This window comes from Melospiza melodia, chromosome 29 (assembly GCF_035770615.1).
Source record: "Melospiza melodia melodia isolate bMelMel2 chromosome 29, bMelMel2.pri, whole genome shotgun sequence".
Taxonomy (NCBI): Eukaryota; Metazoa; Chordata; class Aves; order Passeriformes; family Passerellidae; genus Melospiza; species Melospiza melodia.
In genome coordinates, this window is record NC_086222.1 from 562,359 (window position 1) to 577,175 (window position 14,817).

The following is a 14,817-nucleotide window of genomic DNA, read 5'->3' on the forward strand; positions in this document are numbered from 1 at the left end:
CGCGAGGCTCAGGCGGCGGCTCTGGGCTCACCTTGGTGCCAGGAGCACACACCAGCATCCTCGAGCACCTGGAGGCAGCAGCTCCTTCCTCCCAGAGCCTCCTGCAGCCGGAGGAGCTGGCCCCACCTCTGCAGGGCGGCTGGCACCGCTGCTGACACTGACACTGCTGCCAGCAGCTCCTGCCCTGCTCTGCTCGCTCCCCAGCCGCTTACGGCTCTCCCCAGCTCGGAGCCAGGGTGTGGAGCAAAGGCAGCACTGGGACACGCAGCCTGTCCTGCTGGGATGTGGAACCCCGGCTGTGTGGGGCTGCTGACTCCTGTCCTTCCTCCTCACCTCCCTCCAGCTTCACCTTAGCCCAACCGCAACATTTGGGGTATCTCTGTACAGCCCTGACCTTCCTCTATGTCCGTTTCTGCTGTAAAAGCAGAGAACACAGGGAGATTTTTATGAAAATGGAGTTAAGACATTATTTTTGGCACATCAGGATTTACTGTTGCACTTGCACAAAAATTTACCTTCTATTTCTGGGTGAAAATTAAGGTCAAGCTCCTGACATTGGGCAGTGTGGGCTGAACTTGTGGGCAGGAGCAAGCTCATATATACCAACCCCACTGAAGCTCCTGAGCTTCCCAGATGTGCAGGTAACATCTGCATCGCAGCAGGGGAAAGGAAACCTATGCCAACAGCTTTGAAGAATTCCTAAACAAGTGACCGCTTGTAAATCTGATTACAGTTTCGTTTGTTAAATGATTATCCCATCAGTATGCCTGAAGATCCCACAGGTCACAATTTGGGTGTTTAATGGCCTTAAGTCATTTGAGCACTCCTGAAAACCTGGTGAGCCAATTATTCCTTTTCCCTGGAGGTAGAAAACATCAGGACTGCACTGACACCTCCCAAATGAATCTGGGGTCAATTCTTTTGTGGAATGAAGTTTTTGAAATGATGGAGCAGCACTAGAGGTTGGACTTGGCAGGGGGTGCTGGTGGAAGAGCAGGCTGCCGTTACTCTGTGAGCACTATAAAGCACTTAGCCACGACATGGGAGGACAGAAATCACTGCCTGCCCATGACAGGATGAGCAATAATGTTATTCATTCCCACAGCGTGGCATGGAGCAGGCTACCCCTCCTCGAATTTATTGAGGGGCTGTTAAAGAGCAGCGTTAACCTGCCTGTCGTATCGTAATTGAATTTGGTCTAATTTAAACCAGAGAAATTTGAGGAGTTCATCCTTCTTCAATCAATAAGCTCCCCTTCAGCGACCCATTTCAAGATCGCTTCATAAAAAATAACGCGCTTTGTTTGAATAAATGTGCTCACCGTGGCAGAGCTCAGAGCTGCACGGCTGTTTCCACGGACTCCTCTCTGGAGAAGGGAGCCCCGTGCGCAGCCGATGCCATCGCTCCACCAGCATCCCCTCTGCAAAGGCAGGCTGATGGTTTTCGGTCAGGGAACCATTCCCCGGTTCACAGGAGGTGCTGGTGCTCTGGAGCAGAGCCAGGAGAGCCTGGGGAGTGTGGGCAGGGGTCCCTGGAGCGCCGTGCCCAGAGCCCACGGCAGTGTCTGTGTGTGTGCACCTGCACGCACAGGTGTGCACAGCACACACGCACATAGGCTCAGGTTTGCCCCCTCAGTGCCCAGTGCTGCAGGAACCCTGCCTGCCGGTCTGTGCCAGGCTGGAGTGAGGAACTGAGAGGTGCCAGGCCAGCCCTCTCCGTACCCTAAGGGCTCAGGACGTGAGGAACAAGAGGAGGACTGCGAGAGAGAGGCACGGACACACAGAGCTCAGCCCAGGAGAGAGGATGGCTCTGGACTCAGGCTACCTGAAGGGCGGAAGGCAAGGGATGCATTACTTAATTGCTCAGTCGGCAGAGCCTCGGCTGAAGCTGTGGGTGGGACAGATGTACCTGGAAGGAACAGCACACTGAGCAAACACGGCAGCAGCCCCCGCCCGCCACGCCAGGGTCCCCGTGGGGGTGGGACCACCTGTGTCCCCCAGGGTGGTGCCCAGGGTCACCCATGGGGCACCCATGCATTGCCCAGGGTGGTGCCCAGGGTCCCCATGGGGGTGGGACCACCTGCATCCCTCAGGGTGATGCCCAGGGTCCCCCGTGGGGATGGGTCTGTGCCCTGCATCCCCCAGGGTGGTGCCCAGGGTCCCCATGGGGATGGGTCTGTGCCCTGCATCCCCCAGGGTGGTGCCCAAGGCTCCCAGGGTGGGTCCGTGCCCTGCATCCCCCAGGGTGGTTAATCCAGCTGGAGCAGAGGGCAGCGTTCCCAATGGAGAGCTCAACTCCAGCACTCACCTGGACCACCCATCTGAGAGCCCCCATGTGCTGACCCCGGGCCAAAAACGTGACCTGGTTTCAGTCTCTGAAGCCATGGGGCAGAGACCACTCTGTCTGCAGCAGACAAGGGCCTGGGGCTCTCTCTAGTGCCTCCCCCATACCTGACCCAGTATGATGCTGACCAGGAATGATCATCACCCTTTGGGCAGCAGGAGTAACCCAAAGGGCAACAAGCAAAATTTTGAAATTCTTAGGGAAAAAACCAGCAGCCAAACCAGATGCTCCAGAAAGGCTGCTTGGCAGCACATGATAGGTGCTCACTGTGGGCAGTAGCTCTGCCTGAGCTGCGTTCTGTAGAGGGGGGGGCAATTTTTGGTTTCCATTCCAGACTCAGAAAAAGGACTACACTGAGCTGTGTGCTCCGGGAAAGGTGTGAGCCCCTCTGAGCAGCACAGGCTGGGGAGCAAGCACCCACTCTGGGAAATTCCCTTGAGGAATTGTTTCAGGTTCTTCTCTTCATTCACCAAAAAGTGTATTTTTCCTTAAAAAATAGAACTTTAAAAGTAAAAGAACTTAAGACAAAAAAATTTTCCCCATCCACTCAGGGATGTTCACCACAGCCCTGGTGCATCTTACCTATGGGATCTGTCCCAGGCCTGCAATAATAATTGTTAGCATTGCTCAGTGTTAGTAAACATCCAGAATGAATCCATCATTTCTGACCTCTTGGCCACAGCACACCTGTAGTGGCTTATGGGATGAGACAATCCTGATTTGCTTGGGTGAAGGGAACCATTTGATGGAGTAAGATGAGGACTCAGGGTTTTTGGAGTATTTTTTTGCTCCATGCTGAACCCCTGAGAGGAACAGCACTGGGCTCCAAGTCCCTGGGCTGGGCTCCTCCCAGGGGGACAAGTGGCTGCTCCTGCCCTATGGCCAGGACTGTGCACCCTGTGCTGGAGCAGCCACAGAGCCCAGCAGGTACCAGGAGTCTGCAGGGATGCTCTGCAAGGGGGGGCAAAAGAAAAAAAAAATAGGTGCATTTCTATAAGAAAACATGAAAAACAAAGATTTAGGTTTGTACCACTGGTAGAGTCTCTGCTCTGAATGCACCCAACTGCATCCACTGAAGATGCTGTTATGCTTTAATCCCAATCAGCACTAATTGGCAAAGAGCAGCCATGAGGATGCATTGATGCCCCTTTCAGACCAGTGTGGATAAAAAGAGGCTTGAACCATTTACTTGGCTTGGCCTCACTGATGAAACAACCACCTCCTTTTTACTGCCAATCTGATGCTGGAATGATGAGGAATCCCCGAGCAGCCAAGGGTTAGTGCTGGCCACCTGTTTAAAGGGGGGTTTCACACAACACGGCAGAGTCAAGTGTTTTACAAACAAAGACTCAACTCAACCGGTCTCCAATTCAATGTTCAAAAAATCCCAGCCAGGAGGGAACCACAAGGGTTGGCCTTGGTGCCCTGCGCCTCCTGCCCCGAGGATGCCACACAGAAATGGGTGCCAAAATAAAAAAATTAAATAAAAAAAAGAGGAGAACCCCAACAGAAAGGAGCGCGCTTCCAAGCTGCAGGAGCGTGGGGGGAATGGCTGCGCCATAGCGACTGCACAATGCAACATGGCCAAGATGCAGAAACCAGAGTGGAACCAGTGTCTAGCAAAGGAGAGCAGCGGGTTACCTACAGACTAGCCCTTACCTGAGAGATCCCCATAGTCCAGCTCCTCGGCCGAATTGGGCAACTGAGTAAAGCCTTACAAGTAAAAACAGACTCGTTTTTCTCTGCGTTTCTCAAGCGACAAAAAACAACACACTTAAGAACTGAGGATGAATTTCTTGAGGGGGAAAAAGAGAATGCGTCAGTCACTTGCCACCGTCTGCCGGTGCGGGCAGAGCCATCGTGTGACAGCAGTGCAATCGTGGCCTTCATTACAGACAGAAATGCTCCTCGCTCTACACTGTTGGCACACGGAACGTGGTATTGAGACCATCATAACAGCATGCAGAGCCCCACACTCTGCCTTTTGGGGACAATTTCCCAATTTAGTCAAGGCCGATTTCAGTCCTGCATACAGAGAGCAATGGAAAACTTGCCTCCAATTTTGCAACCAATCCAATTAGTTTTGGTCATGGTGACAAGTCAGGACATTTACCAATGACAGAATATGAATATTGCGCAGTGCATGTCATGGCCCGTTTGCAGGCTGTGGGCTGTGTCCTCTGCCAAAATATGGGACACACCGGCTTTTTTTCATTGGCCCAAATGTGATGGATTTATGGGAAAAGCATCTGTCCTCAAAGCTCTAAAGCAACCAGGGAGGCACGTGGCCATGGCCACCACAGGCAGCACTGTCCGTGAGGGCCTTAGTGCTGCCTGCTCTGGGGGTCTGAGGAAGTGCTGGGCTCTGCAGGCAGAGCATCTCCAGAGGTGGACATCTCAGCACCAGTGCCAGGGCAAACCGGGGCCAGGAGCCACCCAGACTCACTGAAATGTGGGCTGGGGAAATGTTACCCTGCGGGCTGCGACTTGCAGGACTCACTCTTGCTGCTGGCCACTAAAAGCAAATGCGTGAGCAAAGGAAAAAAATTCCCATGAAGAGATCCCTGGGGAACCTGGGATCATCAGCTCAGACTGCTACCAGAGCTGACTCTGTTAAATAGCCAAGCTGTGAGTGCAGTATGGTCAATGTGCAGACTTGGCCCCACTGCAAAGCAGCAATATGTGTATTTTTATATATACACTGCCCTTTAAAAATGAAACTTATTTTCAGTGATTAGTTTTTAAATGCATCAAATCATCAGGAAGCTACGTTGGTATTACCTCCTGAAGTGGGAAGCCATTTAGATTAATAGCAGGAAATAGGCTTGTGTGCCACTCTTGGGTTTCAGGGAGTCCTTTTCAGATTTTCAGGAGGTTTTTTCCTATAAATGATCTATAAATACGACAGTTGACTCACAGAACCATTGACCATGCAAAGCTGCACTTGGCAGAGGAGCCCTTCAACTTTTCTCTCTCCAAAAATTGATTCTGTAGAGAGTTCCTTTTCAAGGAACTACATTTTCTCACTGATGAAAAAGGGCAACGCTGCATTTTTTATGAAGGAAAAAAAAAAGTCCTTTTCAGAATAAAATTTGCAACAATTCCACAATTTCGCTTCTCCCTGCACCTGGGACACTCACAAATGCCACCGGCCGGTGTTAAAACCTGTTGTGAGGCATTTAAATAGGTGGTAAATTACTTCTTGATTTTTCTCATTAAACTTTCATACTGGCTACTAAAGCCCCTTCTTTTCACTTCTGAGGGGATGAACTCAAAGCCTGCCGCTGCCGCTGTCACAGAAATGAAAGGGAACTTTTCACTCTGCTCCATTTCCCTGGGAATGATAAATCCCCGGCGGGCAGAGCCGGCTCGGTGAGTGCATCACACAAGGTGCTCACACAAGCACCGGGCACCCTGGGTACGTTTAGGCTCCTGTGGGCTCCCATGCTACACCCACTTCTTCAGGAAAAGCCAATTTCTCTCCCATCTCAGGCCCTAAATAAGCAATTAGGGATTCCGTTTCATGCGGCGCTGCGCAGAGCAGGCAGCGCTGTGATGTTTTATTCACCGCCCCAAGGATGGGAGCTGTAAAACAGACTGAGGAGCGCATTCACTATTTGCTGCACTTTTAAGTAGGGCATTTCCAAGAGAGAAGGAGGCAGTGGGACTGGCAGAGCTGCTTGGTGATGGCAGTGCAGAAAGCCCTTTGCTGTGGCACCTGGCAGGATGTACACGTGGCCGGTGCTCTGGTGCAGCCTGGCTTTGGCTTCAGCCAAGCATTTTCTGGGACTGAGGGCTATCAGAAAAAGGAACAAGAGTGTAACACAATAGTGCTACCTATTCTTGTACCAAGCATGCTAGGGCCACAATTAAAAACCCACACAGGCTTCAGGGAAGGATTTCCAGCCTGTAAAATAATTTACCTGCTGCATTATGGGCCAAGTATTTTCTTACCACTCTTCATTTGTGACCAGGGTGTTTTCCTTATTTTAAACCTTCACTCCAGGCTTCCTGCTTTGCCAGCTTCAGAGGAGGCTTTTCCAAATGGCTCAAAACCCTATCTTTCCACAGGAATGAGCAGAAATTCTGCCTCTGCTGAACCATTGCCTGGTTCTTGCCTTGCCAGGGGAAGGGGGAGCAGCCCTGAGCCCCCCATTGCTGGGCAGACAGATGGATGGACAGGGCCTCAAGCACAAAGCCCTGTGTGGGCAGCACCCACATCCTGGGGAATTACTCTGAGCATTTAGAGCTCTCTGCTTACAACAGGGTAAGGGCAGAATTTGGAAAAAAATGGACACAAGGTCAGTGTGTTTAAGGTCATGGCTGCTTGGAGATGTCCTGCTTGTACAGGGGGCAAACATGAGCTGGGCATCTCACCTGAGGGGCTCCCCAAAGGCCAGAACTTTGTGAGGTGTGAGCTCCCTGGCCACTGAGGGCCAACAGGGGCCAGGGCATTAAAAACTGGCACACTGGTTATGGTGGGGAGAGGGGCATGGTGGAAAATTGAAAGGGCATGGCAGAAAAAGTGCTTTCTGCCCAGAGTGAGTGGTGCAGACACTCCGGGCTGTCACACTCCGAACTCCACCGAGTTCTGCCTGTACTCCAGCTCAAGCAGTGGGAGCTGTGATTCCAGCCCCACGGGCACCCTGACGCCACGGGGCACACGGGAGGGAGGAGGGCTGAGGCTGGGAAACCCCAGCTCGTGGGGTGCAGCGGAAGCACAAGCCTTCCTGCCGGCCATGACCATGCTGTTATTGGAGCTCTGGCAATGAACAGTGCAGAGAAAGGAGAAAGTGCATCAGAAAATTCACAGTTAAGCTCTCATTTTTCAACAAAAGGGTTAACAACGTTCGTGCGTTAGGTCACTCATGCATCGCTGCCGTCAACTCCATCCCGTGAGGAAACGGGAATGGCAGGGCCTTGGCTACTGCTGGGACATGCACACACACACAGGACTCCTTCCCCCCAGTCCTCTAGGATACACTCCAAAACTTCAAATGGCTCAAAACCCTCTTTCCCCGATTGAAGCATTATGCTGGCTCCTTACATTCCATTTTCTTTGCTAGCAAGCTCTTTTTTGGGTTGGTTTTTGGTTTTGCTTTTTTGTTGTTTTTTTTTTTTTTGGTTGGTTGATTTTCTTTTTTCTTCCCCCAATTAATTTTAAATCGTTTTTGGAGAAAATCCATTTGGCTGTATTCATGCCCATGCATTTCTAGTCATTCACAGACATGCTCACTCCCATCGGACATCAGAAAGAACAAATGGCCAACATACAGAAACACCTGGTATACTCCATACACACTCCAGCAACACAAGCTTGGAAAGAAATCCAGAGTCTTCATGGGAAAAGCACCCCACAAGGGCAAGCACAGGGGAATTCAGAACAAACTGGCTGGTTTTAAGGCAGGAAAGTTTGTGGCAGCTCGTTTGACTGGGATAGGTTGTCATTTCAGCTGGCCACCTCCCCGGCACTGATCCTCCCCATGGAGGGGGGAAGCCCTGAGTTAAGAACAGGCTTTTTATGGCTTCCTCAGAACAAAGAAAAATAAGGAAAGACATCAGGAATTGCTTTGAAAGTGGCGCAGGGGTTTGCCAGTGAGCATCTGCCTAGCTTGTCCTCACTGCAGAGTCTAACACATGCCTACACTGAGCCTTTCCTGATGCAGAAACAACACCCAGAGAGGATGCTGGGAGTTGTGCCATCACTGGGGCTACCTGATCCTTTTCAAATTTAGGGATAAACATCTAGCCACAGACATGTAGCTACAAAATCAGCAACGATGGCTCTTGACATCTAACACACACAGGGGGATTGACACACAGACAAAACACAAGTGTGCCCCAAGATTTCTGATCTTTATGCCGAGTGGGAAAATGCATCCAGGTAGGTAAGTTATTTGGGATAAAAGTGTAAGCTCCTCCATTTGATATGGCACATTGCTATGGAATGATTGCTTCACTCAGTCCTGCCTCTGACCTCACCCAAGCATCGCCTCGAGGGGAGCAGGCAGGAGAACGGGTGCTCTGTGCTAGGGATTTCTGTCAGTAAAAAATCAGCTAATTTATCAGAGTCAAAAGAAACCAGAACAACGAAGTCCAACATGGATTAGCTGTAATTAAAAATTGTCAGAGGTTTTGGTTCTTCAGCTGAAAAGTAAGCTCGTGCCAAAAAAAATGGGATGCTCAACTTCCAGCCTGCAGCGTACGTAGGCTCGCCGGGGAATGGAGGGAGCTCAGGAAGCTGTCAAGCTGTTAGCTAGACTGCCTCGAGCAGACGAGAAGGGTTACTTTGCTAGACTGCTATGCTGAGAGGAAAGTGTTGCTATTTGTTTTCCCCATCTCCTTCTGCAGTGTAATAACGCAAACTTCCCTGCCGACCTTGGAGGCGAGCGCTCCTCTGTGGAGCATCCCAGAATCCCAGTGCTGCCCTGTGCCAGCAGACCCGCTGGATACTCTGCCTTAAAAACTAACTCAAAATCCAAGGAAAATGCTCAAAAATCTAACAAAAAAAAAAAAACCAAAAAAACCCCAAAAAACCCCCACCAAACAAAAACCCTAAAGAAAGAAAAAATTTAATTTCTTTTTCATGTGTGAAGTGATTCTCTCAGTCAATGGCTGGAGAACCAATTGGCATTGCTTGGACCTAGATGCCATTTCCATGGGGCTTGTGTGTGCCTGGCAGCAGGATGATCAGCTGGGGAGCTCACAGCAGAAATGACAAGAGCAGACAGACTTTCCAGCCTTAGAACCCATGTTGTATTTATGAGATGAGTCCACCTGGAACACAGTTTTCCCTTGAAGACTCCAGTTCCCTTTTTGGCCTCCCCTTCCCAGGCTTGTCTTGCCACTCAGCAGCGCTGAGAAATAAGATAAACAGGAATGTGATACCAACCGTGAACTGCTGGTTCTGTCGTCGCCGTTGTGTCTACACACGGGAACAGAGGATTGGAGGAAGGGAAGAAACAGGAGGAACAGCATGCAAAAAAAGGGAAAATGGAAAAAATGGAACAGATAATATATGAGCAAGCTTTCAAAGAACATTGCGTGACAAGCAATAATAAAATGAAAGGCAAAAAGCATTTGAAGTGAGTTGCACTGTTTAGAAGACATGCCTCCAGTTCAAAAGCTATGAGCCTGAGGAAAACAGTAAATTTTTCTCTTTTTCCAGGTCCTTGCCAGAACAATTACTGGTGGTTGCAAAGTCAGGGGAACAGGAGACAGGGGAGAACACCGACACCAACGGTTTGGTTGGTGGGGACAAAACAGAAGCTCCAGAGCAGGATGAGGAGCTGAGGCTCGGCACGTCGCTGTTACACACTCAAACACTGCCTCTCTGAGCACCCCTGGCCAGGGGACAGTCTGCTCCTGCCTCTCCTCCAGCCTCCCAGCCACCACCTGCAGCATGAACCGTTTTTATCAGCATAAAAGGTGTTCTAGAACTGGCAACAGTGGACAAACATTACCAGTCCCTCTGCTGCAGCAGGTAGCTGGTTGAACAGCTATGCGTAATTAAAATATCCTAGATGTTCTTTCCTGGTTAGTCTGAAGCTGATTCTACTTCATATGGACGACATCTCACTGGAAATATCCTGGGGAGCACTGCCTTGCCAATGGAGAGAGGCCTTGTCTCCTCCAGGAGTTTGCAACAGGCAGTTTTAAAAGACTGACCAAATCTTTTGGCTTTTACCGACAGTTATTTCCACCAACAGGTCTAAACCAAATGTAACCACATTGCCCAATTTACTGGCTAATTCAGCTGTTGGAGGCTGTTTGCTTTGCATCTGGAGGCACTCTGTGGCCGGGGTCAGTGGCTGGAGGGGGCTGGCTCCCCAGAACTGAAACGAATCCCAGACCAAGCCCTGCCTGGCTGGGGCGGGCAGTGTTTGGGTGGGTAACACCGGGGGTGAGCAGCGCTGCACCTGAGGCCTGCACAGCAGCCTGGAGCTTGGGTTTTGCAGCACAACAGACAATTCACAGCGGCCTTTCCCCGTGACATGCTGGCCCAGGACCCAGGGACAGGGCCCTGTGCTGGCAGAGGCAGCAGTGGAAACAACAGGACCCGTGTCTTGGCAATTTAGCTGAGGACAGCCCAGGGCTGAATTCCTGAAGCAGCAGCAAAGACAAGAATCATACAAGGAATACATAATAGTTACAGATACAAGGTCTACATGCTTTAATTATGGAAGCAAAACAAATAAACCCTGCACAGTTTAACAAACTGCACCAAGATTCTCAAAACAGATTATCAAGCCATCATTAGCCTGTTTCCACTGCCAATGTAGGCTGTTCTCATCTTGGCAACCAAATCTAAGGCACCCTCAAGGAGGCCAGCCCTTGTTCTCCTGCGGGAGCCCTGGGGGCTGCAGGGGAAACCTTCCAAAGCCACGAGGAGACCAAGAGCAGGGCTTTGCTTTGGTTTTGGGTAGCAATCCCCATTTGTTTTAACCAAGCAAATGGTGGAAGGGGAAATGGTGGTGGAGGTGGGGGGGAAGCCATTGTTTAGAAGGGGTTGTAAAACTGAGTATTAATTCCTGAGATAGCATCTTGGCATCTATAAATAGTCTCAATTTACTGTCTTCCTGAAATAAAAAGAGTTATGTCAGCTTTTACAATAAATAGAGAATCTGCTGGAAGCAAACTTGTATTGATGTGCTGGAAGAGATTATTAGTCAAGAAACAGTGCAAACTGGACAGTGCATCTCGCTTCCCCGTCCGGGGACAGAGACCGACAGGTTACACAAAATAAAGTTCTCAAGCGGTTGTAAGTGCGAACAAATATCCACGTCAAACAACATGTTGGCTGCAGCTGGAATGACAAAGTTATGATTAGCAAATGGTTTGGATGGTTGCAGTAGGAAACACAGACCGGTTAAAGTTTAGAGTGAGCTTTCGGGGAGTCCTGTCCAGCCCCAGTGCTCTGTGGGAAGGAGGGCAGCACACACCAGGGCTCTGCAGGGAGAGACCCCTGCTAGAGACACGAACGTGCTGACACTGGTGTGGTTCTACATCACCACGTGGCAGAGGAGAGAAAGCTGTCACTGCTGCTTTGGTACCAGATCAGGGCATTCCTGTAAATCCAGGTGTGTCCCAGCCCCGCCACTGCCGCTCCTCACCTGGGAATGGACACCTGGGAAGGGACATCCAGGAAGGGACACCTGGGAAGGGACACCTGGGAGGGGACACCTGGGAAGGGACATCCAGGAAGGGACACCTGGGAAGGGACACCCAGGAAGGGACACCTGGGAAGGGACACCTGGGAATGGACACCTGGGAAGGGACACCTGGGAAGGGACACCTGGGAAGGGACATCCAGGAAGGGACATCCAGGAAGGGACACCTGGGAAGGGACACCTAGGAAGGGACACCTGGGAAGGGACACCTGGGAAGGGACATCCAGGAAGGGACACCAGGGAAGGGACACCCAGGAAGGGACACCTGGGAAGGGACATCCAGGAAGGGACACCTGGGAAGGGACACTCTAGGAATGGACACCAGGGAAGGGACACCCAGGAAGGGACACCCAGGAAGGGACACCCGGGAAGGGACACCCGGGAATGGACACGTGGGAAGGGACATCCAGGAAGGGACACCAGGGAAGGGACACCCAGGAAGGGACACCCAGGAAGGGACACCTGGGAAGGGACACCAGGGAAGGGACACCCAGGAAGGGACACCCGGGAAGGGACACCCGGGAATGGACACGTGGGAAGGGACACCCGGGAAGGGACACCTGGGAAGGGACACCTGGGAAGGGACACTCTAGGAATGGACACCCAGGAAGGGACACCTGGGAATGGACACCCAGAAGGGACACCTGGGAAGGGACACCTGGGAAGGGACACCCGGAAGGGACACCCCAGGAAGGGACACCTGGGAATGGACACGTGGGAAGGGACACCTGGGAAGGGACATCCAGGAAGGGACACCTGGGAATGGACACGTGGGAAGGGACACCTGGGAAGGGACATCCAGGAAGGGACACCTGGGAAGGGACACCCCAGCCCTGCAATGCTGCTGCTCACACAACCTGTAACTTCAGGCTGGACTGGCTAACTTCAAAGGGGCTTTTCTGAATCCTGAGGTTGTGCCCCCAGCTTCTGCTTTACTTTTAAGAACAGCCACACTTCCATGTCAGAGCAGGCACACAGCACCCCAGAAATCAGCCTTCTGCCCCATGTCCTGCAACAAAAACCATCTCTTCTCAAATGCTGACCAACAAGAAGTCTTTGATACACTCCTGATTTAGCTAATGTTGATCAAAGCCAAGGAAAGGCTCTGCCATCAGCAAAAAGCACCGTTCTGGTCCCAGGCCATCAACATGCTACACCATCACCCAAGGCTGATGGCTATCATTTAAAATGGAAAGCTGGTGATGAAGAAGGGGCCAGTTTACTCAGTGCAGCAAAGCCAAGAGAACATGCAAATCACATAACCAAACAGACCTGTGATTTTCTACCTTAATATCAAGGCTTCTCTTCCCAATGCCAATCAGGAAAAGAACTAAACACACTGTTCAGGAAAAGCAGAGCAATGTCAAGGCCTTCCAAAATCTTCATGTACAAAAGCTCCTCAGAGGCCAGGTTTATAGTTACAGAAGGTACCCAAAGGAGTAACCATTGGCTTCTACAAAGCTGCAAATTTCACTTTATTGGGATTTCTGTGTAGCACTGGCTGTAAGAAATAAATATCTGCCAGCTAGGACAACTCATATGACACCCAAGCTCGAGGCACTTACCACCCCATTAGGCAGCTACGCAAGGGCACACACACATATACACACACATATTTATAAAATTACTGCATGGAGGCAGCTGGGCCACATTTCTCAGAGTTATGAGCTCCACTGCTGAGCCTCCTCGTTCTCTCAAATGGATTCTCTCCAACTTCAAACTGTTTGCAGAGTGTGACAGACCAGGCCCTTTAAACTTGGCTGTAATTAGTCCACAGCCTCAAACAGAACAAGCACGATGGAGGAATATTAAAACCCCAGCAGCAAAATTAAATTCCCCTGGTTGAATGCTGCAGCCGCAGTGCTGCAGCCTCGCAGAGGTACCTGGTGCTGGGCTGAGGAGCACACACAGAATCGCAGCAGCACATCCACAAAATCACGGCAAAACACGCTGCTGCCTTTTAAATTTAAAGAGGCTTTAGCAAGTATAGATATCCATTCAATATATTGCTTTTTAAATTGCTTTCTGAACTGAAACCAAAAGCCAATCTGATCCCTGACGCGTGGAGCTCTTATTCTTCCCGATTTTCCAGACTGCTTCACATGCACTGACCGGGGCGAGGGTGAGTTCCTGCACACTGCTGCCTCGAGCAGCCTGAGGGACACCATGCAGCACTGCACACGGATCCTGCTTTGGTTCAGCTCCTTGGGGCCGATGAAAACGCCTGCAAAACCCTGCCAGTGTTCCTCTGGATGAAACTTCTGCGGGACACCAGCACAGGTGTCACATCCCACAGCAATGGGGTGATGGGGCTCAAACCTGAGTGCAGTGACCCATCCGTCCCCTCCTTCAGCTCAGCCATCCTCTCCCTCACCACACGCTCCTCCAAGGACCGATGGAGATGTCCCCTGCATTCCCGAGCCCCTGATCTGCTCTGTACAGGGCTCCAGGTTGGCACCGAGTGCCCTGTGATGGGCCCTGGGGACAGCTTGATTAGCAGACCAGATGTTTCACAAAAATCATCACAATCTGTATGGATGTTGTGTGTGACCAGAACAAAAATAGTCTGAAATTAGCACAGTGGCTCCAGCCATGCTTTTGCATGTTTCTCCACACAGATTTGGGAGGATTTGGGTTTGGTTTCAAGCCCAAGCTTGCACACAACCCACGCTTCTGCTCAGCAAAATGATGGTTTGTGCACTGCTTATGTACACCAAAAGTAAGGCCACGTATGACAGGTCCTGCCTGCTACTGGCTGGACATGGGACTGAAAGAGTGAATTTTATTTCATTTTATTTTCTGTCCCAGGCCTGTCAGCTCTGCCTTTAGCCCCTTTAATGCAGACACATCCTGGATGAAAATGTCAGAAAGGCCAAGAATCATCTTTAAATTAACTTGACATTTTACCAGGGACAGGCAGAACCTTCAAGAGAAAGCAGAAGTTAAATAATAAATAATTTGGGGGAACAAATCCCTGGGCTGCGTCCCTGCCCAGCGGCACCAAGCAGCCGAGCATGTCACAGCTCAACACCAGGCTGGGAATGCCGAGAGCAGACCGGGAGCCTCCTGCTCCTGCTGATCTCCCGTGGGCAGCGTGGGCACCTCCACACCCCCAGAAAAGGCAGAGACTGTGACAGAGTCCAGGCAGCCACGCTGACGCCGGCCACTCCGAGCTGACTGCGGAATAAAAGTGTTTTGTAATCAAATTCCATGATCAGGTCAGTCCCAGGCAGACGTGGCCGTGCCTGAGCCCATGTCACCATCCTGACAGCACACAGTTGGGCTTTAAACATCCTCACTCTGC

At 50.9% G+C, this 14,817-nt stretch overlaps 1 protein-coding gene across 9 annotated transcripts in view; it reads right to left on the reverse strand.

Annotated features, from left to right (window-relative positions):
- The window catches only part of CADM1 (cell adhesion molecule 1), a 134,331-nt gene that overhangs the window by 6,899 nt on the left and 112,615 nt on the right, over nucleotides 1–14,817 (reverse strand). For 3 of the 9 annotated variants that reach the window (XM_063178276.1, XM_063178274.1, XM_063178275.1), the window contains 3 exons: nucleotides 9,236–9,268; nucleotides 4,003–4,056; nucleotides 1,825–1,908 (listed from right to left, as the gene is read on the reverse strand). The exons of 2 other annotated variants lie outside the window; for them this stretch is intronic. In XM_063178276.1, the coding sequence (XP_063034346.1) occupies nucleotides 1,825–1,908; nucleotides 4,003–4,056; nucleotides 9,236–9,268 (171 nt within the window). The remainder of the gene's footprint in view (nucleotides 1–1,824; nucleotides 1,909–4,002; nucleotides 4,057–9,235; nucleotides 9,269–14,817) is intronic. 4 more of the 9 variants (XM_063178280.1, XM_063178277.1, XM_063178282.1 and 1 more) reach the window with 2 other exon arrangements.